The sequence below is a fragment of the Pogona vitticeps genome, chromosome 2 (genome assembly GCF_051106095.1).
Source record: "Pogona vitticeps strain Pit_001003342236 chromosome 2, PviZW2.1, whole genome shotgun sequence".
Classification (NCBI taxonomy): Eukaryota; Metazoa; Chordata; class Lepidosauria; order Squamata; family Agamidae; genus Pogona; species Pogona vitticeps.
In genome coordinates, this window is record NC_135784.1 from 96,973,547 (window position 1) to 97,001,397 (window position 27,851).

The 27,851-nt window shown below is 41.6% G+C and overlaps 1 protein-coding gene across 3 annotated transcripts in view; it reads left to right on the top strand.

The window, feature by feature from the left end:
* The window catches only part of LOC140704472 (transposon TX1 uncharacterized 149 kDa protein), a 31,443-nt gene extending 4,058 nt beyond the window's left edge, over positions 1 to 27,385 (top strand). For 2 of the 3 annotated variants that reach the window (XM_072990094.2, XM_072990095.2), the window contains exon 2: positions 360 to 27,385. In XM_072990094.2, coding sequence (XP_072846195.2) covers positions 9,766 to 10,692 — 927 coding nt within the window. In that variant the 5' untranslated portion in view covers positions 360 to 9,765 and the 3' untranslated portion in view covers positions 10,693 to 27,385. The remainder of the gene's footprint in view (positions 1 to 359) is intronic. The other variant, XR_013541857.1, reaches the window with a different exon arrangement.
* Positions 27,386 to 27,851: the final 466 nt, after the last annotated feature.

Consider the following 27,851-nt stretch of genomic DNA (forward strand, 5'->3'; position numbering starts at 1 on the left):
CAGGCAGAAGCAAAATTTGTAGTTACTATACCCAGCAGGCTAATGTCCTTGTAACTCAGGCTTATCTCAAATAGATGTCTGCAGAAATCGCCTGGAGGACAGGTGATCATGTCATCACAGGCTCTGAATGGCCTGTTTGATTTCTCTGCCTTTGGAAATTCAGTGGCTGCATTCCTGTTCGTCTTGTAAAGCATTTAGAATGGACAAAGCCATGCTGTAGAGCAGCAGGGATATCTCCATGAGTTGTTTGAGGACCTAGTTAAAGAAAACTTCAGACAAATCAGTTATTTTAAAAGCAGCAGACTGTTCACCACCTTGAAAAGTTCAAAGCTCCTTTTTTTTTCTTTCTATTTTCCTAGATCTTATCTGGAGGGCTAAGAGCCTCCCAGATTAAGCAGCTGGGCAGCCTTGCAGTGGCCTGCAGAAGTCACAACCACCCCATCTGTTCTGTGGTTCCCATGCTGCGCTTTTACATCTGAGCTGGTCACAGCATGGAAGTAGTGAAGCCTGTCAGAGTTGCTGCGGGTGAGGGGGAGACTTTAGCTTCACTAAACTGAGTGACCATCAGTCAGATGAGCAGTACAGAAGTCAAATGAATGAATGACCTTCCACAAACTCACCTTGTGCATGTATGTGTGAGACGTGGGGCGAGAGGGAAGATGCTCTCGCCGGAGTGCAGTCCATTGTGTCAAAAACAGAAAGGGGGGGGGTACAACCCTCACCAATACCCGAGCCTAGAAGAACCAAACAACAGGGTACTGATACCAGGGACTTAGAGAGATAATTGTGCGGGCTAACGGTAGCAGTTCAAACTCCAGATGAATTGGCGGGAATCGGGAGGAAAAAGAGGGTGGCGATTGAGGCGGGGATAGCCGATATAAAAGGGAGAGAAGATCCGATACTGGGGGCGTTGGGAGATGGTATGGGTACAAGACCCATGGACAAGAAAGCGGGAAAGGCTGAGATTGCCAAGGGAAGAGGCAGACTACCGCTGCCGAAGGGGAATCCCCCAAAGGCCCTCTTCCTGGGGTGAGACTGAGGCTCAGGAGTGGCAGAGGAAGTTAAGGGAAGAAAATGAGGTAGTAGAAAGGAAAGAGAGAGAACGACTGGCATGGCGAGTGGAGAAAGCGAAGAAGAGAGGTTACTGGATGGACCCTGATCCCCCTTCTACCGGACCTGAAACATCAGATGGACTAACCCCCCTCCTCGATGGAGAAGCCGGAGAGGTCCTGAGAGAAGAAGGGTTAGTAGGTTGGCTGGGACCCTGGAATAATAATAACATGAACATGTTTTTGAGAGACGCTTGGGCACCCCCGTTTGACCCATTGGCGACAGGCAACAAGTTGTGGAATAATTGTTTTCTATAATAATTTTCAATTGAATACTCTAATAAACCTTTCTCCTAGTTCAAAGTTAAAAGAGACTTGTGCTTTTATTGTGGAGACGGATGTTCTGAAAATGGAACTGTCACAGTGTGTGTGTGCAGATATGTGCATGCTCGTGTGCAGCCTATGTTGCTCTCCAGAAAACACTGTAGCTGTCAGAGGTGAAAAGGTTCTGCACACTTTGCATAAGGTAACTCAGGTGGTCCAGCAGGACAGATGGCACTCTCTTCAATCTTTCTCACTCTCCCTTCAAAAACTCTTAATAAAAAGGAGGTTCATCAGCAGGAAAGATGCCCAACTGCCCCACCAGATCTGTAGCACATCAAAGTGAATTGTTCTGTCTGAGCTATTTGAAGCATATGCTACCCTGGAAAGATGGAGTGTTATCCTGAATAGAAATATTCTTCATGATCAAGGTATCTCCCCTTCCAGGTAAGTATATTCCCAATACTGTATAAAAATATTATGTAGCAAACCAACTAAGATTAATTGGAGATATTATATATGATGAAGGAAGATTAATTTGATGGGATATGGAATCTTCAGAAATACATGGAAATATTGAAAAATACTTGTTCAGTGCAGTAAAAAGAAATATAATAAATCAGGTGAATAACTCCTTTTAAAAAAACATGTTAAATGTGTGGAACAGATATAAAAAGTTTTGTCCTTTTACTTCACCACTAAAATTAGTGACTGAAATAGAAAATTTCCCAGCAAACTTGAAGTACTTTGTTGACTTGTTTAAGGATAAAAAAGTTGCCAGATAGAAGGATTGGATGGTTAAAATGAGTTCGAAGGATCAGATTATAGCTAAACTTCAAACTAATAAATTATCATGGTACAGTACAATTATATCCAATTAGACAGATGGACTAATGAATGGTTGAGGACTAATGGCAAATGTAGAGAATGTACTAAGTATGAACAATTTCTATCATCACATGAAGACATGCAGAAGGATGCTTTGAAGAAGTTAGTAGTAAGTAAAATATATAACCTAATTTTGGATCAGAAGGAAAATGAGATTGAAATAGAAGGATTAAAATCAATTTGGGAACATGATTTAAAGTCAGAAATTAGAACAGAGGATGGGATAAAAATTTGGAAGATGAGAGTTCTAAGATTAATGTCGGTAAGAATAAAGGAGAATTTTTTAAAAATTAGTTTACAACTATGGTGAAATTGAACATAACAAATTCAGACTATTCTAGACCCGTTCTAGATGGGCAGTATATAAATCTAATATATAAATCAATAAAATAAATAAATAAGGCCTGTTGGAAATGTGATGAAGAAATTGGTACGTATTATCATATGTGGTGGGAGTGTAAATTGATTCAGAAATTTTGGAAATTGATTTTTAAGGAAAGATGTGATATATTTGGAAAAGACCTCTGGGTAGTGTGGGTGGCATATAAATTGAATAAATAAATAAATAAATGTAACTCAAAAATTGCTTTGCTATCAATTTTTGATAAAATATAACTTGAGTATTACTCAAAGGAATTGATTTCTAATTTTATGACAAGTGCTAGATTATAAATAGCTAGATACTGGAAAGACAAACATTATATCAAATTAGAAGATTGGTATAATGAAGTATGGGACATTGCATTAAATGACAAATTGACTACTGAACTAAAGATGAAAAGAGGGCAAATAAGTATGAATATTTTTTATGCTGTTTGAGGTAAATTTATTGAATTTGTATTAGTGAAAAGAAAGGGGAAAGCCTCTAAGCAACAATCAATACAATTTTGTAAAAGATGTTTGTAATAAAATAATTACTCAAAGGGTCCCAAGGGTATGGAGGTGCACTGGGTTTTAGATTGTTAGTCAGTATATTTGTATTGTTTTGTATTGATGTATTTGGAAAATAATAATTTTAAAAATGAGTAGAAATATTCTTGATAAGAGGTAGAGATATACTGACATTTTGTTGCAAGTTCCAGATATTTTCCTCTAATCATGAACTGATACCCTGTTTTCCAGAAAATAAGACCTAACCTGAAAATAAGCCCTAGTATGATTTTCAGATGCTTGCAATATAAGCCCTACCCCCAAAATAAGCCCCAGTTAACTGAAACTCTGCCCTCCACCATCATGCAGCATCTAGAAGAAAATGACATGACTGTATTTGAATAAATGTAGATGGTTGTACAGTGGTAACTCGACTTGAGAACGCCCCTACATAAGAACGATTCGTGTTAAGAACGGCTCCGTTCGCAAAAAGTTGCTTCGATTTGAGAACAGAGCCTCAACTTAAGAACCAACCCCCCCCAAAAAATCCTTTCCTGCCCCTTTTTTGATCTAAGTATCTGCCCCTTAATGGTAGATACAGATTAACCAGCTTTGCATTAGTTCCTACGGGAACTAATGCTTCCACTTAAGAACAGCGCCTCGACTTAAGAAGGAAAAACAGCAGATACAGATTAAATGGTTTTCAATGCATTCCTATGGGAAATGGTGCTTCGACTTAAGAATGCAGTCCCAATACGAATTAAGTTCTTAAGTCGAGATACCACTGTACGTGAAAAAAATAAAACATCAATAAGCCCTAATGCATTTTTGGAGCAAAAATTAATAAGACCCTGTCTTATTTCCAGGGAAACACGGTAGTTGTATGTCTTACCCGTTTGTAAGCTAAGGAGGATCCAAATATAAGGAATGTATTATATGCATTTGTGAGATTCTTGAGTATACAACATTATTCACGTATCTACATTTTTAAAAGAACCTTCAGAAAGAGGAATGTTTAAATTAATTTGGAGGGTGATCATCCTCGTTCTTTAGAGCCTTCTTCACTATTGAGACACAGACAAAAACTTTCTATAGAAAACAGTGGAGTAGTCCAGAATTTAACATGATTATGACGGGCCAGCAGCATGACTAGCCAGAAACAAAAACAAGTAACAAATAGAACAATAATTGCTCTTCTTTTTAGCTCTGGTCTTATTTGTTGTGGACAGAAATTATTACTTTCAAAACATTTTAAAATGTGACTCGGCTCCAGGCATGTCAATAGACCATAAGGCTTCTGTCTGCAACCGAGTGATTTTGGCTGGCATTGAAGTCTGGGAGGGCAATTGAAGACTGACTTTCACTGTAATTCTACTTGTTTCTTTAGCACACAGTTAAAAAGAGAGAGAGATGTATTTTGTTTGTTCATTCTTTGGTTGAAAATCCAGACTATTGGAAGCCCTTCCTCTAAGCTGCAGAATACACTGCAGGTCACTTGAAAGTTGAGCTCTTCCTTAAGTGCAACCTTCTCACCTGCAGTATAGAGATAAAGGCTGTCAGCTTTCAGAACAATTTTTAAAAGTTTGCACAATAGTGGGTGTCCACTGGGGTGGGTGGGGGAAGGAATGTTGGGGGAAGGGAGAGGAATTGAGGCTGGAGGGATTAGAGGTGTGTGTGTATATATATATTTAAAACGCTTTCCATTTCTGGGTTGTAGAGGCTGCAGCATTTATGAACCAGAGTCTTCTTTTGCTATAAGTTTGTTTCTGACCATTGGCTCACTGATCAATTTAACGGCACTTTTCCGGGACTTAAACTGTTAACATTTTATTCACTGAGTATACATACAGTGCTGGATTTTATAGGCATATAAACTGGCAATTTCAGTGCAGCAGTGCAGAACTGTAAAAATACTTCAAGAAGTCTCTTAGAAGCAGCAGTGTTCTACTGAAGGCTGGGGAATGACAGCTCTAAAGTTGTGGCACTCCAGTTGGTGGGCAGCAGCTCCCAGTATTTCTAACCTCTCATTATGCTGGCTTGGGCTGATAGGAGTTTTAATCCAACATCCAGAGGGTTGCACTTGGTTTACCCTTGATCTCTAGTTAAAAGACTTTTGCATCACTTGCTCGGAAATAAAAATGTTATGCTTCCATACAAATTTGGTAAGAGGTGGGCATTTCCCTATGTTTGGAATATACCTGGATTCATTTGGAAGCAAATCTTTAGAATTTAGTCAGTGGAAACCCTACTTACACCATTAGTTGGTATCAAGGATCATTGGGTTTGGGGAGGCCCACTAGCCACACTGTCCTGGTTGTCCTGGTGCGGGTGAAACCAGGAGGGCCAAATGTCCTGGTGGCTGGAGGACTCTACCTGCCCGGCACCCTCACAACATCTTAGTCTGACCCAACTAAGCAGCGTTTCTAGGGAGTTCCCCAAAATCCACAAGATAAACCACTTTGACTCTTATGCCAGTCCTCCAAGGTAGAAGTGCCACCAGACACACAAAACACATGGCCTCCAGGTATGTGGGCAAAGCAAGACCTGGTTATAAGTACCACAAACCCTCTTAATCTGAAAGATCAAACAATGACAGGAAGATTTTTTTATATTTTTTTTTTAATGATATATTTTTAAAAGCATAAAATTTTCAAAATCAGTCTCAGCACTTGCAAAGACAAAAAAATTTTTGGAGTGAATAATGAAAAGCTTGAAGCAGGAGCAACACAGAGCAAACACAGAAGAAAATAAGAAAGCTAGCTGTACTACGTAGTTAGCAGTAAATGCTGACTTTGCAGAAGCTTTTGTATCGAGGGGCATTTGCCAGTATCTCTTGGTCAAATCAACAGCAAAAACATAGTTGGTATTTTCCAAAGTCTAGCAGATGATCCATACTAGGCATGTGGATCAGGCTGGGTGCCTTAATTAAATTTGTGATAATCCACACAAAACCTCACTTAAGAACATTGCCAAATGCATAACGTTTATGAGCTGCAACAACAGGAGAAGTCCAGGGAGTGGAAGAAGGTTTGATTACACCCAGTGCCAACATTTCTTTGATTTCCCTCTCAGGAGCTTCTATATGTTTGTCAGTAGCATGATAGGGAGGTGACTGAATACGTGGATGGTCTCCTATAAGAATACTGTGCTGAGCCAGGGAGGTTTTACCAGGCTTATTTGAAAAGGAAAGCTGAAATGTTTGCAATAACTTATATAGTCTATATTGTTCATGATTGGTCATATCAGGAAACAAGTACAGTACAACTCTTCCACCCCACCAGCCTCCTGAAATTCTACTAACGCATTCACAATCTCCATTGGTTCCTTTCTGGCAACACATGTTGGAACCCCACTGTTCCTGGACAGATAAAGTGCTAGGCTATTAGCATAATATACCTTGTGCTTCAGTGCAGTTTCAGTCTTTTCGCTCAGATAATTCACGGCACTAAGCCATTGATTCTTCACAAAATAACTTTCTCACAAGATTTGTGGTTTGCTGCATTTAGGAGGTCTCAGCGCCAACACTTGATCTCCCATACCAAATTAGTGTTTTTCTTTAGCATCACCCTGTCCTCCTTAAGTAAAGGGCCTCTTAAATTGCACCCAAAGCTCAAATTGGTTGAGGCTATATCCAGAGAGACTTTTTTTGGGGAGCATCACAATAAGCAAAAAGCAAGTAAAGTAGAATCTAGTCCCAGTCTTTGAAACACTCCAGCACATATGCCTTCTGATCTTTATAGACAGGAAGTAGACTTCTGTATATATGGGCAGTGTCTACAGGCTGAGCTTGTAGTTTCACCTGTTGTAACATCTCCATTTGGGTATCGCCAGTATGCATCCCAGCAGCTGATGTACCAGAGCATGAGAGCTAGCTCTTGAGCCCTCAGTAATCAGTTCCAGCTCTTCATCTTCCTCAGATCCTTCTTGATCCTGTCAAGGTTGAAACTGCATCTCCTGGAGAGCTGCATCATCACTGTGCTATGAAGATCTCCATCTGTTCCCACTACAGACTTGAACTGATCTGCCTGAGCTGGTGGAAAATTTTCCTCCAACTGAAAGTTCGAAACCTGGCACCTTGTGCCAAAATAACAAACCATATGTTTCTCCTTTCTTGCTCTGTTTCTTTATGAGTCACAGATAGAAAGGCTCATGCACTGACTTTTCCATTTGTCCCTGCAGCTTGCCTCAGTCCATAAGGCTAATCACAAGTGAGACTAATATTTTTCATACAGTGGTACCTCGACTTACAAACATCCTGACTTACGACCATTTCGAGTTATGACCAGCTCTGGCCACAACATTTTGCTTCGACTTGCGGCCGGAGCTTCCAGTTACAAACAGAAAAAGGCAGGAAATTCAGATTGCTAGCTGTTGGAAGAGAAGAGGCTGCTTCTTTGTAGCTCTTTCACCCCAGCAGTTAGAGAGTGTGCAATCAAAGGAGACTTGGGACTGCCTGTCTTCTGCTTCTGAGTAAGAGTGTGTGCGTTTGCAAGGAGGCTTCAGACTGCCTGGTAAGGTAAGGTGCTGCTTTCTGCTTTTTAAAAACTGCCTCTTCTGGGGGGGGGGGGGGTTGCAGGGTGGGTTTGGGCTGGGGGGGGTTATGTCTCTGTGCTGTGTTGTTTTGTTTTTTGGTGATTTTTTTGGCAGTCCAGCACCTTTGGGGCTTGCTCCATGGTTTTTGTTTTTTTAAAGCTCCAGTGTCTTCAGGGCTTGCTCTCTGGTTTATTTTTGGTGGTGGTGGAGTGTTTGGCAGCCCCAGTGTATTCTTATGGGGCTTGCAGTGTTTTATTTTTATTTTATTTTGGGGGGGCATTTTTTTCCTTCTGGAATGGATTAATCGTGTTCCAATGCATTTCAGTGGGAAATGGTGCTTCGATTTATGACCATTTCAAGTTACGTCCATCTTCTGGAATGGATTATGATAGTAAGTCAAGGCACCACTGTACTTCATATTTTCCAAAATCCTCACTCCCTTCAGAATAACTCCTGGATGATGTGCAGATTACTTCTAGTTAGAATTCACTGACATGTTTCAATCCAAAGTACCCCATAATGGGATTTTTAAGATATAAAGTATTCAAACGTACCCCTTCATGGATTGCTGCCTTGTTGTGGCAAAGGGGCTTGAGTAACTCAGGGAAACTATGGGCTATGCCGTGCAGGGACACCCAAGACGGACAGGTCATAGTGCAGAGCTCTGACTAAACGCAATCCACCTGGAGTAGGAACTGGCAAGCCACTCCAGTATCTTTGCCAAGAAAACCCCATGAACAGAAACAAAAGGCTAAAAGATATGACGCTGGAAGATGGGACCCTCAGGTCGGAAGGCGTCCAACATGTTACTGAGGAAGAGCGGAGGACAAGTACAAGTAGCTCCAGAGCTAATGAAGTGGTTGGGCCAAAGCTGAAAGGACGCTCAGCTGTGGACGCATCTAGAAGGGAAAGGAAAGTCCAATGCTGCAAAGAAAAATACTGCATAGGAACCTGGAATGTAAGATCTATGAACCTTGGGAAGCTGGATGTGGTCAAACAGGAGATGGCAAGAATAAATATTGACATCCTGGGCATCAGTGAACTAAAATGGACAGGAATGGACGAATTCAATTCAGATGATTATCATATCTACTATTGTGGGCAAGAATCCCATAGAAGGAATGGAGTAGCCCTCATAGTCAACAAAAGAGTGGGAAAAGCTGTAATGGGATATAATCTCAAAAATGATAGAATGATGTTAATAGGAATCCAAGGCAGACCTTTCAACATCACAGTAATCCAAGTTTATTTACCAACCACCAATGCTGAGGGGACTGAAATTGACCAATGATATGAAGACTTACAACACCTTCTAGAACTGACACCAAAGAAAGATGTTCTTTGGATTCTAGGGGATTGAAATGCTAAGGTAGGGAGTCAAGAGATAAAAGGAACAATAGGGAAGTTTGGCCTTGGAGTTCAAAATGAAGCAGGGCAAAGGCTAATAGAGTTTTGTGAAGAGAACAAGCTGGTCATCACAAACACTCTTTTCCATCAACACAAGAGGCAACTCTACACATGGAAATCACCAGATGAGCAATACCGAAATCAGATTGATTATATTCTCTGCAGCCAAATATGGAGAAGCTCAATACAGTCAGCAAAAACAAGGCCTGGAGCTGATTGTGGCTCTGATCATCAGCTTCTCATAGCAAAATTCAAGCTTAAACTGAACAGAGTAGGAAAAACCACTGGACTAGTCAGGTATAATCTAAATCACATCCCTTATGAATACACAGTGGAAATGAAGAACAGATTTAAGGAACTTGATTTGGTGGACAGAGTGCCTGAAGAACTTTGGATAGAGGCTCATAACATTGTACAGGAGGCAGCAACAAAAACCATCCCAAAGAAAAGGAAATGCAAGAAAGCAAAGTGGCTGTCCAACGAGGCCTTAGAAATAGCAGAGAGAAGGGAAACGAAATGCAAGGGAGATAGGGAAAGTTATAGAAAATTGAATGCAGACTTCCAAAGAATAGCAAGGAGAGACAAGAGGGCCTTCTTAAATGAACAATGTAAAGAAGTAGAGGAAAATAATAGAAAATAGAAAACCAGAGATCTGTTCAGGAAAATTGGAGATATTAAAGGAATATTTTATGCAAAGATGAACATGATAAAGGACAAAAATGGGAGAGACCTCACAGAAGCAGAAGACATCAAGAAGAGGTGGCAAGAATACACAGAGGAATTATACCAGAAAGATTTGGATATCCCGGACAACCCGGATCATGTGGTTGCAGACCTTGAGCCAGACATCCTCGAGAGTGAAGTCAAGTGGGCCTTAGAAAGCTTGTCTAACAACAAGGCCAGTGGAGGTGATGGCATTCCAGTCGAACTATTTAAAATCTTAAAAGATGATGCTGTTAAGGTGCTACATTCAATATGCAAGCAAGTTTGGAAAACTCAACAGTGGCCAGAAGACTGGAAAAGATCAATCTACATCCCAATCCCAAAGAAGGGCAGTGCCAAAGAATGCTCCAACTACCGTACAATTGCACTCATTTCCCACGCTAGCAAGGTTATGCTCAAAATCCTCCAAAGTAGGCTTCAACAGTATGTGGACCGAGAACTCCCAGAGGTACAAGCTGGATTCCGAAGGGGCAGAGGAACTAGAGACCAAATTGCTAACATGCGCTGGATTATGGAGAAAGCCAGAGAGTTCCAGAAAAACATCTACTTCTGCTTCATTGATTATGCAAAAGCCTCTGACTGTGTGGACCACAGCAAACTATGGCAAGTCCTTAAAGAAATGGGAGTACTTGACCACCTTATCTATCTCCTGAGAATTCTATATGTGGGACAGGAAACAACAGTTAGAACTGGATATGGAACAAGTGATTGGTTCATAATTAGGAAAGGAGTACAACAAGGCTGTATATTGTCTCCCAGCTTATTTAGCTTATATGCAGAATACATCATGCGAAAGGCTGGACTGGAGGAATCGCAAGCCGGAATCAAGATTGCCGGAAGAAATATCAACAACCTCCGATATGCAGATGATACCACTCTGATGGCAGAAAGTGAGGATTAAGGAATTAAGGAATTAAGGAACCTTGTAATGAGGGTGAAAGAGGAGAGTGCAAAAAATGGTCTGAAGCTCAACATCAGGAAAACTAAGATCATGGCCACTGGTCCCATCACCTCTTGGGAAACAGAAGGGGAAGACATGGAGGCAGTGACAAATTTTACTTTCTTGGGCTCCATGATCACTGCAGATGGAGACAGCAGCCACGAAATTAAAAGACGCCTGCTTCTTGGGAGGAAAGCGATGACAAACTTTGACAACATCCTAAAAAGCAGAGACATCACCTTGCCAACAAAAGTCCGAATAGTCAAAAGCTATGGTTTTTCCTGTCGTAATGTATGGAAGTGAGAGCTGGACCACAAAGAAAGCTGACCGCCAAAGAATTGATGCCTTTGAATTGTGTTGGAGGAGGCTCTTGAGAGTCCCCTGGACTGCAAGGAGAACAAACCTATCAATTCTGCAGGAAATCAAGCCTGAGTGCTCACTGGAAGGACAGATCCTGAAGCTGAGGCTCCAATACTTTGGCCATCTCATGAGAAGAGAAGACTCCTTGGAAAAGACCTTGATGTTAGGAAAGTGTGAAGGCAAGAGGTGAAGGGGACGACAGAGGATGAGATGGTTGGACGAGGTCATCAAAGCTACCAGAATGAATTTGACACAACTCCGGGAGGCAGTGGAAGATAGGACCGCCTGGTGTGCTCTGGTCAATGGGGTCACAAAGAGTCGGACACGACTAAACGACGACAATTCAAACGTAATTTACCACAGCTGCTTTCTGATGAATGTCACTATATTTGTCTGTGTGATCCTCTGCCAGTGTCACCTGCTGCTGTCACCCCCTCCAGGTGTTTTTCCATCCCCTCACCATTGGAATTGTCCATTCTCTTCTGCTGAAGAGAATTCCCTTTCTCTTGAAGAGAGTGGATGCATCTTTGTCTGGTGTATTGTGTTCACCTTGAGTGACCTCCTGATGGCTGTCAGTTTCCAGGCACACTCAAACCCCTCCAATTACTGACCTTCTGCATCCAAGAGGGTCAGTAATTGGAGGTCACCAATTCATAAGTAAGAAATGACTGGATGACACATGGCAACAATTTGCATGCAATTATTTTCTTTTCATAATGAACTATACAACTAACTATATTCAGACAGTCTTTGCAGAAGATTGCTTCCTTGTTATCTGTGAAGATTCTCAGTCATCCAGGTGAGGTTATCTGGAAGTTGAGTCATGTTAGGTTGAAACGTTTCACTACTCATCCAAGTAGCTTCTTCAGTCTGAGGAGAGTTTGTAGGAGATCCCTGATATATCTATGTAACGGAACCCCCACATCACGCCTGTCCATCATGGGAAGCTCAAGGGCAGGAGCCTATGAGAGAACAGGAGGGGTGGAACCAAAAGGACAGTTATGAAGGTTAGTCAGAGAGAGAGAGAGTGGAGTTGGAGAAAAGAGGTTGCTGATAGAGAACTGAAGAGAGAGTTGGGAGATTGAATTGTGAAAGTTAAGAGAGAAGGCTAGAGAAAATAGAAAAGAGTTTAAAAGTACTGTATAGAGAATATACAGATAGTCAAAGAATATTATAACAGTGAATAAATACACATACAACCCAATGTGAAAGCAAATGATATTTAATGAATAAGCCTAAACATCTGTGATTTACTTCCGTGATTTGCATGACATCTATAAAATCAATAAATCTGTTGAATTGGCAACATGTGTCTAAGATTTATCTATTTGGTATTGAAGGACTAATACCTGGTGGCAGCGTGAAGTGAGGAAACGCATCCAGAGGGTGGACTTGTGTTTAGAGGGAAAATAAACAAAGGACACTGGGTGGACACAACAATCCTCCATGTTGGTTTTACCTCCCCCTGATCTGAATAGGCTCATTAGAAGGACAAAGGACTGGGGGTGAGGTTTCCCCAAAAATAAGACAGGGTCTTATATTAATTTCTGCAGGGTAATCCCACTTCTGCAGTCCTTCTCCACCCATTGTCGTGGGTCGTTAACAGTGGTCTTTCAGGTGGTTGTGTTCCCCATCTTTCTGGGGACAGATAAAAGGGCAGGATGATAAATAGGAGACAGATTGTATCTAAGGCCTCCACCCCTGTTGAGTGAGGGATTTTCTGAGTACATCTTGGTCATCAAATGTGTGCCATTTGTCCTTTAAATCAGTGGTTCTTAACCTTTGTTACTCGGATGCTTTTGAACTGCAACTCCCAGAAACCCCAGTCAGGACAGCTGGTGGTGAAGGCTTCTGGGAGTTGCAGTCCAAAACTCCTGAGTAACCCAAGGTTAAGAACCAGTGCTTTAAATAATGGAACACTGCTGATTATGATCCTGAGTCATTGCCCCTCCTGTGCTGGGGCCTTCTCCTGTGTAGTGGCTGTTTGGTTTCTCCAGCGTAGAGCTCCGAAAAGTCTTTGCATCAGACCACATATAGTATATTGCTCTTGTGTTTTGGTGTGTGGGCTTCTGTGTGGGCGATTCTCTGCCTTAGTGGGTTTGAAGTAAGCGGGTCTGAAAAGATCCTTTTGATCTTTTCAGACACACCCATCATGTAAAGAATGACCAGATTCTTCCCTCAGCTTTGGGTCTCAGACTGTTCCATTGTCCTCCTGGGTTGGGACACTACCTTGTTAAAAGCCCATTTTGGTTATTCACAGGCCTTCTTCTTGCCTCTGTGGAGGTGGGGATGTTTCTTGCTCTGTAGTTTAGCATCCTGATGACCCTTAGTATGTGTTGCAATGAGAGTCAATGTGTGGAGAAGGACTGCAGAGGTGGGATATTTCACTCAATCCCAATCCATTATCCATCTAATGAGCCTATTCAGGCCAGGGAGAAATGAAACCAATGGGGAGGATATATCACGAGTCTCCTACCAACTTTCCTCAGACTGAAGAAGCTACTTCGATGAGTAGCAAATCGTTTCAATCTAACAAGAAAGAAGCCCAGTTGCCATGACTCAACTTACAGTTGCTTGTGTTTATCAACAAATATGAGAAACTGAGTGTGACAACTTAACTTTCAGAGCACACCACATTGCTGTCATCTTTACTGTACAGTGGCTATGTACATATGGAATTTTATTTGCTGCTGTCTCCTTAGTGCATTCTCTTTCATTGTTTCTCTTTTTCTTCCTGCAGGTAAAGATCAGAAAGCCTCAAATCTCTGGACAGTTTCACCTAAATGTGTATGGCATTTTGAAGACTGAACATTGCTTTAATATCCCAGCCTCAGCACAGTTAATGGGATCTGGGTTTTTTTCATACTCAAAGAGCTTTTTGCCTTACCTGGTGCACAGCTGTCTTATTTGAGCGATCACAGTTTTCCTTATTAAGCATGTAATATAAATCACTGGACATTTTTCATTCCTCTTCTTTCTGAAATGAGTATCAAATGATTCTTATATAAGCAGAATGGCAGTGTCTACCTCAAGAGTAACATTAGCATGCTTGGAGGAACACCTGGGATTGGAGAGGTATGGAACATCCGTAGAAATTAACCTGGAGAGGGACTCAGGGGTCTAGTGAGTACTGAGCTTTTAGAGGGAGAGTACCATAGAACAGCCAGTTGACTAGAACACTGAAGAGGAGCCATTGGCACTGTGTGCAGGTCTCACTTTTTCTGATGGCATTCTTTTGTTCATTGCACTGCAAAATAAAATTGATCTTGAATTACTAAACTTGCGAGATACCCCAACTCTTGCATCTCAGCTTCTATTGCTCCATTTTATTCACTCACCACAGGATATAGTCTAGAGACAATCTGTTTACCTACTTGAAAAATACAGAGGTCAGGTGGTTGCTTAGCAAAATATAATTGGGTACTCTCATCTGTTCTCTTTGGAATCAGGGGTGGATGGTAGGATGGTTCAGCAGGGACTATAATCAGAATAGAAAATAGGTAGTACTGTAGTTTTTTGTATTGTAATCCTTAGAATATGTGAGAAAGCTGGCTCAGTAGGAGCTGTAGTCCCCCCCCAAAAGCAACCAACATCCCAGCAGCTTTCACAGGTCCCAGCACAAAAAGAAATTCTAATTACAGTGGTGCCTCGCTAGACGATGATGAGCTGTTCCACTGAAATCACTGTTTAGCGAAATCATTGTCTAGCAAAAATCATTTCCCCCTTGGAATGCATTGAGACCTGTTTAATGCGTTCCAATGGGGAAGAATCGTCGTTGTCTAGCAAAGATTGGCCATAGGAATGCCGCTTTGTGAACCGCCGTTCAGCTGTTTAAATTGCTGTCTTGTGAAGCTTAGGTCCCAAAAACACTTGCTTTGCGAGCGTGGAGGAAGCTGTCAAAATCGTCGTCTTAGCGAAAATCGGTTTGCGAAGCAGGGACCAAACATTGTCCAGCAAAATTCCCCCATAAGAATCACTGTTTTGCAAATCGCTATAGCGATAGCAAAAATTCAATGTCTAGCAAAAAGACTGTCATGCGGGGTAACTGTCTAGCGAGGCATCACTGTACTACTTGACACCAAATGCTTGCAGTATGAAAGCAGAACTTGTAAAGTTATGCTCAAGAGAAATGACTATAATGAGACATTGAAATACGCCATAACACTGGGAAGATGGTCTTGAGTTCCAGGATGTCATATATTTTTTTTCCTTCTTAAAAGTTACTTTCCATAATTTGGGAAATTAGAAAAAATTGTTTTGGAATACTGTACGTTATTCTTGATTTTAGTTTTGGACCTTAAAGAACTGTCTTACTCCAAAATCTTTAGTGATTTGGAATGTAGGTATCACTGATTTCTGTGTAATCACTGTACTCATCCGATTAATTGGGTTTGCTCCACTGACAGTTCTGCAGAAAGATGATGTTTTTGCAGGAGGAGTGCTTCTGGGCTGGGGGGACTGAAAATGTTCACCATAACACTGCATTAGGAGCAACAGTTGTATCCGGTGTTTATCTTCACTGCATTCCTGCTGACCTTTAATATGATGGCCTCTAAGCAACCTTTTCTAAAAAAAATATGTACAGTGTAAACTCAAAAGAGAGTATCCAGGAGGCTGTAGGTAAATGTTCTTTAAAACTTTGGGTGTTTTTGAATGCTATTAAAAACACAGCTGCTTAGAGGCAGTGGAACCCCTTACTCCCTCCTTGTTATCCATTCACAAGCAGGCAAAGACCTTTCTATTCAGGCAATCTTTGGGCAATTAACTGGTTGCTAAGGAAGAGATGTTATGTGTATGTGCTTTATCAATGTGTTGTTAAAAAGCTTTTAATTCAATTGCAATTTAATATTGTATCTTGTATATTTATCTGTACATTTTCAGTCAGCCTTATTATCAGCTGCCTTGAATCTTAGTTTTGGGAGACAGAATATAACTCATATAACAAAGAAAACTCAGATTTTTTAAAATCTATGAAATTACAAAGGTGGTGAATTTGCCAATGAGAGGTTATCAATACAGTGGTGCCATGCATAACGAGCGCACCGTTTAACGACGAATCCGCATAGCAATCTATTTTTTGAGATCACTAATGCGATCGCATTGCGATGTTTTAATGGGCAAAACATCGCATTGCGATGTTTCTAAAACAGCTGATCGGCGGTTCCAAAATGGCCACCAGGTGCCCAAAATGGCCACCGCAACCATTTTCGCGCGGTTTCCTCACCGAGGCTGCGAAAATGGCGGCGCTATGGAGGATCTTCGCATAATGGTGAGTTTGGGCCCCATAGGAATGCATTTAAAAAAGTTTAATGCGTTTCTATGAGGTTTTCCCGTCTGCATTGTGATGTTTCCAGATAGCAACGATTAATCTGGAACGGATTAACGTTGCTATGTGGGGCACCACTGTAATTCATTTTTATGAGACCCTGTAAGGATTTCTCATCTAGGTGATCATCACAAATGGTGTCCTGTGTTTCATTTTGTATGTGTGACCAGTAAAGAAGTCAGTAGCTCTCTTGTAAATTAGGTTGTATTAACGCATATTGCAACTTGTTGATACATTCTAAATGTATTGATTTTAGCAAAATCTCAAAGGATTATTCCACATGACAATCTCTAGAATGAGTCAATTCAATTTATCTGTTTTATAGAAATATTTACCTTAGTGGCTCCCCACCCCTGGCAGCGCTCTCCAAGGTCGTTTACAACAATAAAGCATACCGTAATCTTGAAACAGCCGCTAGCAATTCAATATAGTTAAAACCCAGTAGAAGTCTGATGAAACGTGTGATATGTAACCATCCCAGCATTTTTCCAAGAAATCCTTTATAGGTTCTAACACTGAAATGCTGATTGTATGGTGCTGCCTGAAGCACAGAAGCAAATAGGACGGATACTACTAATAATAGAAAAAATGAAAGGGATAATATGACAAAAAGCCACTCCCTGTTCCCACAGGGGGCAGGATTTGACCAGTATATTGCCACACAGTTGCAACGTAGGATTGCTCTTAGAAAAGCATCCACATCTAGAAGGAAAGAGTGTGTTTTTCAGATTCTTGGTTGTCATCTCTTCCCCACCTGGACTATTTTGTTAACTGTTTCTTTGGAACTGAAAGCCAAACACCACTGTCCTAGAAATTATGAACATTATATGGCAAAAAGGAGATATTTTGCTTTTATCAGTATTTTGGGGGATAATCTTCGGAACTTTCCATTAAGGGCCTGGTCACAGCTAGTCACAGTCAGTGCTGGAAAAAATGGACAAAATCCTAGCATTTGAAACTGACCAGGTACAACTTGGTTAACTAGTCTTTCAGATAAATGGACTTGCAAATTGAAAATATCTAAAAGCTTTGAGCCAACAGACAAATTTACAAAGACATAGCCACTTTTTATCAAATATGCATATAAGAGCTCACAGTTTTGATGCTTTTTGAAGCCTCTTGCAGCTGTTGCACTTAGTCTACAAATTTGATGCCACACCAGACACTGTAATATGCTATTTCCCATCTAGAAATGGATTAACATATTTCTGATTTATTTTAATAAAATTCTTCATTTTAAAAAAATCAAGCAGAAATACTACCCACCAAAACAGTGTTGGTTTGTGAACCAACCATTAATTGCTACAGGGTGTCGTGTTTCGTGTTTCTGGGAGTTGCAGTTCAGCAGACTCCTACACTTTACCCAATCTTCCTAGAGAGCCCAGTCATTAATGAGTCACATTGACTGCATGATTAAAAGAACTGATTTTAATTTTTCCAAGCTTTATGGAACTTGGCCTCTGTATGCTTGAAATACACTTATCTCTCTCTCAACAAATAATTTCTCAAGAAGCTCTGGCGTGAATTGTCTTGAGATAAGGTAGCTAGAGCCATTGAACATGGCATAGATGCTAGGGAAAGATCTCTCTCACACAGAGAGAGAGAGAGAGAGAGAGCCAAGGTTTAACCTGACGTGGTGGGTATCATCCACATATGCTTGTTTGCGTCTAAGTTTCTTTTTTTTAAAATAACCTTGGCAACATTCTACATATTTAACACATACGCAGTTTGACTCCTAGAAACCAGGAAATAAAAGAAGATGGTGTCTGTACAGCAGGTGTTCTTCACTGTAGTGGAGGTAGAATTTGGGGAAACCTGGTCTGAGAGGAAAACTGCTGAGAAATTACATTCATTATGAGTTAAAGATAACCAAGCATATTAAACCTAAGCACATTTAAACAATCCCAACCCCTTATTTTAAGAATGACTATTCTCTTTTCTAAACTATCTCCATTTTTTAAAAAGTTGGTGTTTTTTAGGCTGAGGGCTTATTTTGGTGACAGGCAATGGTTAACTGTTTGAGGGAGGGAATTTTAGAGACTTGTGTCCCAGAATTTCAATAAAAGAAAAACAGGCAGGGGTATATTTAGTGGCAATGGTGGGAAAACCTACCCCGTTTTTCCACAGAACCTCTCAGAAATTACATAAAAGCAAAGAAGGGTAATAGTTGTGGAACATCTCTGTGTTAGAAGGCAGTTTATATTCAAAGATGCTTTGAACTTTAATTTTTTTAAAGTCCTTCAATAGTTTGTGGTGCATAAAATTTGAAATTATCGTTGTCATCAATAGAGCAAACCAATTGAAATCAATAGGTTTCAACTATTGCAAAACTAAGCCCCACTGATTTAAATGGGCCTGTTGCAAGTATGACTAACTCTGGATCCGTTCCTTTAAAAATGAAGAGTATGTTCTCAATAGCACCAGTAAGATCATAGACACTTGCTGCAATACATGTACACTCATAATTACACATAGCACTAATTATCTCAATTAAACTCCTAGATTGCGGCAGGGGCACATATTTCCTAATATATGTGGTTTGAGTACCATCATTTCCCTTCAACGTAAGTGCTGGCTTGAGGAAGCATAATGGATTGAATGCGACAACTGTGCAATAAATGCAGACAAAACTGTTTGGAAAAGTCCGGCCATCTCCTCTTAAGTGCAAAACCACTAATGAGCTAACAACAGATTTAAAACTGTGTCTGGAAACTTTTTTACAATTTTGTTAATATTGGCTTGACTGTATTAGCCAGTGTGTCATATAGGGTGTGTAGGGTGTTTCACTCAATGTTACTCATATTGTCTGAACTCAATTCAAATTGTTGCCAAATGTTTTGGCCTCCACATTTTGGTATATGGGGGGGGGAGTATATTGGAGTGTCAATGTGTGAGAAAGACCTGCAGAAAAGGCAGTCAAAAGTTGAAAGCATCAGGAAAAGAGGAAGACCAAATATGAGGTGGGTAGATTCAATAATGAAAGCCATGGCCTTGAACTGGCAAGATCTGAGCAGGGTTGTTAATGACAGGATCTTTCGGAGGTCACTAATCCATACAGCTGCCATAAATTAGAAACAGCTTGATGGCACATCAGCAGCAAGAACAATGTGTGGGTGTGATGTGGAGGGTGAGAGATTTAGGAAAAAAAACTAGTCTGGAAATAAACTTTGTTAGAAGTATTGCTTTTCAGACAATGATAAAGCCCAGCAATCTAATTCTAGGTATACTCCCTCGCCAAATAAATTCTGTTGAGCTCACTGCATTGTTGTCAACTTCCCAGAATAGCGCATTGCACTAATGGGACAGTATATAAACCAAATAAATAACATAGAGCTAGCTCTGCTTAGCTTCCTGTTTAAAAAGGAAGCTCCCAGCGAGCACTGAGGCAGCTGCTTTTTTTAACAGGAAGCTAGTTAGAGCTACCTTGGCTCAACAATCTCTGACACTCTCTCGCTAGATGTCGAGCAAGATAAATGCATGTTCTCTAGACTCACAAAGAGTGTATGGGTTAATAAGAAAGAAGCTGATGGCATATACCAAGATCCAGGTCTATAGAGGCTGTGTCCTGAGTACACTCCTGTACTGCAGTGAGTCCTGGACCCTTTGTGCACGGCAGGAGAGGAAACTGAACATGTTCCATATGTGTTGCCTCCGACACATTTTTGGTATCACTGTCAGGGAAAAGTTCCAAATAGAGTAGTCCTAGATCGAGGTGGAATTTTCAGGATGTATACATTACTGAAACAGCGACGTCTACATTGGCTTGGGCACGTCATGAGAATGGCTGACGGTCGGATTCCAAAAGATCTCCTGTATGGAGAATTAGTGCAGGGAAATCGCCCCAGAAGGAGACCACAGCTGCGATACAAGGATATCCGCAAGTGGGATCTGGAGGCCTTAGGAATGGACCTCAACAAATGGGAAACCTTGGCATCTGAGGGCTCAGCCTGGAGGCAGGCGGTGCAACATGGCCTCCCAATTTGAAGAGACACTTGTTCAGCAGGCCGAGGCAAAGAGGCAGTCCCGAAACCAGGAAAATCAGGGAGCTGGAGAGGAGATAGATTGTGTTTGTCTTCAATGTGGAAGGGATTGTCACTCTCGATTTGCCCCCTTCAGGCACACTAGATGCTGTTCTAAGACCTCTATTCAGAGCACGTTACTATAGTCTCTTGAGACTGAAGGATGCCTACATGTGTAGGCAGAGCTAGGACCAGGCTAGCCCACAAAAACTTATTTATTTTATTTAATTATTTATTTAATTTATATGCCGCCCACTCTACCCAGAGGTCTCTGGGCAGCTTACAACAATTAAAATTCAATACAATAAAAGATAAAATGATTAAAATACAATTAAAATATAATTAAAATTGCCATAATCAGGACCCACAGTTGGTGTTATTTAAATTAAAAGCCTTCTGGAACAGGAAGATTTTGACCTGGCGCCGAAATGTCATCAACGTCGGCACCAGACGAATTTCAGTCGGGAGGGCGTTCCATAGTCTGGGGGCAGCTGCCGAGAAGGCCCTTTGTCTACAAGCCGTCCCTCTTACCTCCTTGAGGGATGGCTCTTTCAAAAGGGCCCCCTGGCTAGATCTTAACTCCCGGGTAGGCTCATATGGAAGGAGGCGGTCCTTCAAGTATCCAGGGCCCAAGCCATTTAGGGCTTTATATGTCAAAACAAGCACTTTGAATTGGGCCCGGGCAGCAACTGGTAACCAATGCAAACTAAACAGAATCGGCTTGATGCGATCTCTAGCGGCCCCACCACTCACCAGTCGCGCAGCTCAATTCTGGACCAGTTGCAGTCGCAAACCAGGTCCAGACACGAGTTCAGCACAGAAACCGCCTCACCCGGATTGGTGGAAAATGAGAGGTAGAGCTGAGTGTCATCAGCATATTGCTGACTCCTCAGCCCAAACCTCCTGATGACCTCTCCCAGTGGTTTCATGTAGATGTTAAACACCATGGGGGACAGTATCGAGCCATGAGGAACCCCATGACATGAATGCCATGGGGCAGAGCAACTGTCCCCCAGCACCACCCTCTGGACACGGTCAGCTAGGAAGGAGTGCCCCCAACTCCCAACCCAGCCAGCCTATCCAGAAGAACACCATGGTCGATGGTGTCGAAAGCCGCTGAGAGGTCCAGGAGTATCAACAGGGTCACACTCCCCCTGTCTCTCTCCCGGCAAAGGTCATCGTACAGGGCGACCAAGGCAGTCTCTGTACCAAAACCCGGCCTGAAACCTGATTGAAATGGATCCAAAAAATCCAACGTAAGTCTTTCTCTCAAGTAAGACACATTTTGGAATCTGAAAGTATCTTGTCTGTCAGATGGAAAATTCTGCGATTTGCAGTCCAAAACACTGAAAGGGCACACCCTTAGTTGCCAAGTCAGCCATATCCATTTTGCTGAGATTTCAGGCACAACAGTCTATGTTTGGTGGAGCTGGGAGCAAAAGCTCAAGGTATAAAATGGGTATACACATGTGTACACATATATAGGTGCAAGCAGACAGGAGTAGCTGTCTGCTTGCACCTATATAACTCAGTGGAGTAACTGAATCAGGTGAGGCAACTTACAGTGTCTCACCCTCACCTGATTCAGTTACTCCACAACTCAGCTAGGAAGCAATAAAATACAGATTCCTCCCTAATTAGAAATATTCTTACTTCCAGCTGCTTCTTTCTACGGCTGGGTTCAAAGCTAGACAGTTGGTATGCATTCATATTCATCTTTCTCTGCTCTTCATCCCTCTTTCTCTTATCCAAACATACAGTATGTGATGAATTTGGGAGATCAGCCAGAGTAGAATATGGATGGGACCTGGATCCACTCCCTCCAGAGGCAGGCAGGAGTAGCCTGAGGCTGCAACAACATGTTCAAATACTGCAGAATTTGCTGTACAGTATATGTAAGATGGATGAATTTGCATTACTGATCACACAGAGTAAAAGACCAATCCAAATCATCCCAGCCCTTTTTACTCCCAACACAGAGGGCTTGTTTTCTCTGCTGCTGGGGCTTTCTACTTTTCTTCAAGATAAAACAATTTCAATGGACTTACCTGCTTGTGAGCAGTTGTTTCATTCTCCAAAACGATAGGAGAATGACTGTGGATTCTGGTGATGCACTAAATCGGGTGTGATGTTTTGGACAGTGGGAACACCCACCCCTGCTATCTTTCTCACTAGACCTGGCAGATGTGCCCAGCAGCTGCAGTGGTTGTTATCACTGATGCCCAGGCTTTCTGCCCAGACTTTAAAGCATCTCTCTCACATAGATCAGAATTTCTCCTCTTCCAGTGGAGCTCAGTCTGAGATTTGCTGCCCCACCAAGATCCGTAGAGGAACACAGCAATTCCATGAGATTTCAGCCGGTGGCATGAGATCACTGGGGGTGAGAAAGTTGTATTTCCAGCTCCACGTACCTACAGTCTTCCAGGCAGGAGAGTGGATTTTCCCAGCAACAGTATGTTGTCTGATCTGTCCCCCACCCAAATCTCTTGCACACTCTATCTCACACACAACACACCCTCTTTCTCTAAACACCAACGCTTGCAAAGTTCTTTCTGGAGCTCCCAAAATTCAACAACCAGCAAGTAGCAAATCCATTCTCTGATAGATATGTGTAAAGACATAGATCGCCATAACTCAGACCTGGGCAAAGTGCGGCCCGAGGGCCACATACGGCCCACAAGCCACTCCTATCCTGCCTGTGGACAGTTTTGAACATCAAAACCATGTATAGCTTTTTGTCTAAGGTTGATCAGTTGCTCACCTTTAACATACCGTAAAAAACCTCTTTAATATTTGTGAAGATTAACAAGTTTAAAATAAAAACAATCATAACATCACTGTTTCATTTTATTTTTAAGTAAAGTTGGTTCAGCCCCTGAACACAGTTCAGACTGGTTCAGATTTTTCCTGTGCCCCCTATAGAAGTTAATTGCCCACCCCAACATAACTGCTTGTTTTGTTCCCTCCTTATAAGGCGTCGTTATGAGGACAGTGACAACGAGAGCCTAAATCTGGCCATGTACTATTGCTCCTGTCTTAGCCTCTCACTCCAGCACAAGATCAGATTGATAGATTTGGAGGAATAACATAAGGAAAATTGGATCTTGTATTTACAGGTAATGGTGAGCTTTGGGTTTCCAAAAAGGACCACTGAGGAGACTCAAAGTAATCTGTATACCTTGTGAAAACAATATTACACTTCCAGTTTAGGCTGAGTGTTTGGCCATCAGGCTTTTCAAAGCGCTGATCTGGCTCTGTCCACATTATGCAGCATCTTGCACCTTTAATGGTGAAAAGAGAGAGCAGGACTTGGAATTCATGCAAATGAGGCTAAAGATGGAGCACAAAAGGTTTAACGGTTGCTGCATAAAATCATTTGTATCATCAGTGTAGAATAGTTGGGGAAGGATTACAGCGCCACGTTTTTTGGAAGCAATGCCATCTGGTATTCAAGAGGTCCTTGAATACCAACCAGATGGCATTGCACAGGCTAAAGATGTACTGTAGTGTGTAAGATTTATCCTGCAATAGCCAGTGCTCACCACTAGAGGCTCCTGCAGTTCTTTTCTACAATCCAAAGGGCCCTTTCAGTCCTCATGTTAGGTATCCTGCTCAGGCCAACGCCAAGACACTTCAATGGTGTCACTGTAAAGCTTAAAAAGTAGAGCTCTCAGTTTAAATTAAGAACTGAGATGTTTCCAGGCAAGGGGTTATAACCTGTTATCACCCTGTTTGAATATAGAATTTAACACAGGGTCCAGATATTGTCATCTTCAGAGTTTGCCTTCCAATATGTATTTCTCACTGACTTTTCTGTTCTCTCTCTCTCTCTCTCTCTCTCTCTCTCTCTCTGTGTGTGTGTGTGTGTGCGCGCGTTTCTTTTTCTTTTACCAGAAACAAAAGTGGTTAAGGAACAAAGGCAGGAAAACTGCATAATGCATTTTGATTGGCAGCTGCAATCATCTGCCTGGAATCACTCTGATTCTCATGTTTGCCTTCCAAATGTAGGACAGTCACTTGTTTTCTCTCCTGGTTAGAGATATGAAAAACTCAGTTTCAGTTGTGTGGTTTCTCCAAATTTACCTATATTCTTCTCTTTTGTTTGTATCAGAATCCTTTTCGCCTTACACCCATATTTGCTGTATACATTTTTCCTAAAACATACACTTTTGTACACACATTATTCCCACTCACGAAAAGGTATTTGCGTACATTTTCTGGCTGAAACATTTAAAAAATGCTTTTATGTGCAGTAACTTCACAAGGCTTTGTCTCATCAGGACAAAGTGGACAGTTTTGTCAAGAAGCTCACTCCATTCTACACGAGTGTGACTATTACCGAAACAGATCTCAGTGAGTTGTCATGTTATGGCATTCAGGCAGCATGTTTCACATTCATCTCCTGTAAGTGCTTTGTTATGCTTATTAAGTGACCTCAGATTGAAAGTTTGTTTAGGAAAGACATTGTAAGTTGAAATTCAGGCTCTGTTTTCATGTGTGACTTCTGGGTGGGAACTTGCTTGAGTGTTTATCAGCAAAATGTCACCTACCAAACAAATGTAGCCAAAGCAGCACTGCAGCTGAACATTAAGAAGACAAAGATCATGACAAAAGAAAAACTACACAACTTTACTGTTGTTGATTGACAATCCAAAAGGGTAGATTTCCAATAGAAGTCAGAAGAAGGCTGAGGATCATAAGGGCAGTAATGAAGAAATTAGAGAAGATAATCAAGTGTAAGGATGGAGACCAAGACTAAGATCATCCACAGCACTGTATTCCCACTCACCATGTAAGGGTGTGAAAGCTGGACAGTAAAGAAAGCAGACGGGGGGGGGGATTATTAATTTGAAATGTGGTGCTGGAGGAGAGCTTTGTGGATACCTTGGACTTCCAGGAAGATGAGCAAGTGGATCCTAGAACAAATCAAACCTGAACTATCACTGGAGGCAAAAGTAATAAAACCAAAGCTGTTCTACTCAAATAAAGTTGTATTATTGAAGCTACTTGCAGAAGACTTAGTCTGCAACTACATTGACAAATACTTTGAGGTTTGTTCCACAGTTAGTACAGGTGAATTCAAAGTATATTTTTCAATGATCACACAATGCAAAGATAATGCAAATCAACCTAGCCCTTTTGCCTTCTGCTTCGGATTTTTCCCCCCTCCTGCTATTGGGGCTTTGACTTTTTCATGCCAGAATAATTTGAATAGTGTTTTCCCTATTTGATTTTCTTTGTACAAAAGGACAGGGGGCATGGCATTGGGTAGTGTTATGGTGATGTATTCAGCTGGGGTGTGATGTTTGGGGACAGCTGGAACACCCATCGCCATTATCTTTTTCGTTAGTTGTCCCAAAATATATATTTAAACAAATTACTGAGTTTAGGCCTAGATCACCTTATCACTGCATTGATACATTAGATTAGCACTAGATCACCTCTCCACAGACCCCCTTCCCCAAAAGGAAAGCTGGGGGTTGCTAGGTGGCAGGTATCAAAGGAAGAGAGCTGTGGGTGCATATAAAATCTAATTGGATGAAGGGCCAGTGTTGACACTGAGACTTTAACAATTTGGGGTCTTTGTGTAATTAGCTAAACCAAATCCAACCTTAAAGAAACTGAGAATCAAGCTGAAGAAAAGCCAAATTGTTCTAATACAGCTTTACAGTATAGTCACACTCTTAGTTGCAAAACAGCAGAATTTTCTGACATATTGATCTGCTTGTGATCTACTTATAGATAACCATTCCAGGTGTTGTTGTTGTTCTTTAGTTGTTAAGTCGTGTCCAACTCTTCATGACCCCATGGACCAGAGCACGCCAGGCCCTCCTGTCTTCCACTGCCTCCCAGAGTTTGTTCAAATTCATGTTGGTAGCATCGATGACACTGTCCATCCATCTCGTCTTCTGTCGTCCCCTTCTCCTCTTGCCTTCACACTTTCCCAACATCAGGGTCTTTTCCAGGGAGTCTTCCCTTCTCATGAGATGGCCAAAGTATTGAAGCCTTAGCTTCAGGATCTGTCCGTCCAGTGAGCACTCAGGGTTGATTTCCTTCAGAATGGATAGGTTTGTTCTCCTTGCAGTCCAGGAAATTCTCAAGAGCCTCCTTCAGCACCACAATTCAAAAAAGCATCAATTCTTTTTTGGTCAGATTTCTTTATGGTCCAGCTCTCATTGCCATATATCACTACTGGAAAAACCATAGCTTTGACTATGCAGATCTTTGTCGGCAAGGTGATGTCTCTGCTTTTTAAGATGCTGTCTAAGTTAGTCATCACTTTCCTCACAAGAAGCAGACGCCTTTTAATTTCATGGCTGCTGTAACTATCTGCAGTGATCATTGAGCCCAAGAAAGTAAAATCTGTCACTGCCTCCATATCTTCCCCTTCTATTTGCCAGGAGGTGATGGGACCACTGGCCATGATCTAATTTTTTTTTTTTGATGTTGAGCTTCAGACCATTTTTTGCACTCTCCCCTTTCACTCTCATTAAGAGGTTCCTTAATTCCGCCTCACTTTCTGCCATCAGAGTGGTATCATCTGCATATCTGAGGTTGATGATATTTCTTCTGGCAATCTTAATTCTGGTTTGGGATTCCTCCAGTCCAGCCTTTTGCATGATGTATTCTGCATATAAGCTAAATAAGCAGGCAGACAATATACAGCCTTGTTGTACTCCTTTCCCAGTTATGAACCAATCACTTGTTCCATATCCAGTTCTAATTGTTGTTTCCTGTCCCACATATAGATTTCTCAGGAGAGAGATAAGGTGGTCAGGCACTCCCATTTCTTTAAGGTCTTGCCATAGTTTGTTGTCGTCCACACAGTCAAAGGCTTTTGCGTAGTCAATGAAGCAGAAGTAGATTTTGTTCTGGAACTCTCTGGCTTTCTCCATAATCCAGCCCATGTTAGCAATTTGGTCTCTAGTTCCCCTGCGCCTTTGAAATCCAGCCTGTACTTCTGGGAGTTCTCGGTACACATACTGCTGAAGCCTGCCTTGGAGGATTTTGAGCATAACCTTGCTAGCGTGTGAAATGAGTGCAATGGTACAGTAGTTGGAGCATTCTTTGGTACTGCCCTTCTTTTGGATAGGGATGTAGACTGATCTTTTCCAGTCCTCTGGCCACCACTGAGTTTTCCAAACTTGTTGGCATATTGCATGTAGCACCTTAACAGTGTCATCTTTTGAGATTTTAAATAGTTTAACTGGAATGCCATCACCTCCACTGGCCTTTTTGTTAGCCAGCTTTCTAAGGCCCACTTGACTTCTACTCTCCAGGATGTCTGGCTCTAGGTCAGCAGTCACACTATCTGGGTTGTCCAGGATATCTAAATCTCATTCCTGGTGATACTGCTAATTTCCCAAAATGTGGTTATTTGCAGTCTTGCCATATAGCGTTATTCTTCTTAAGAG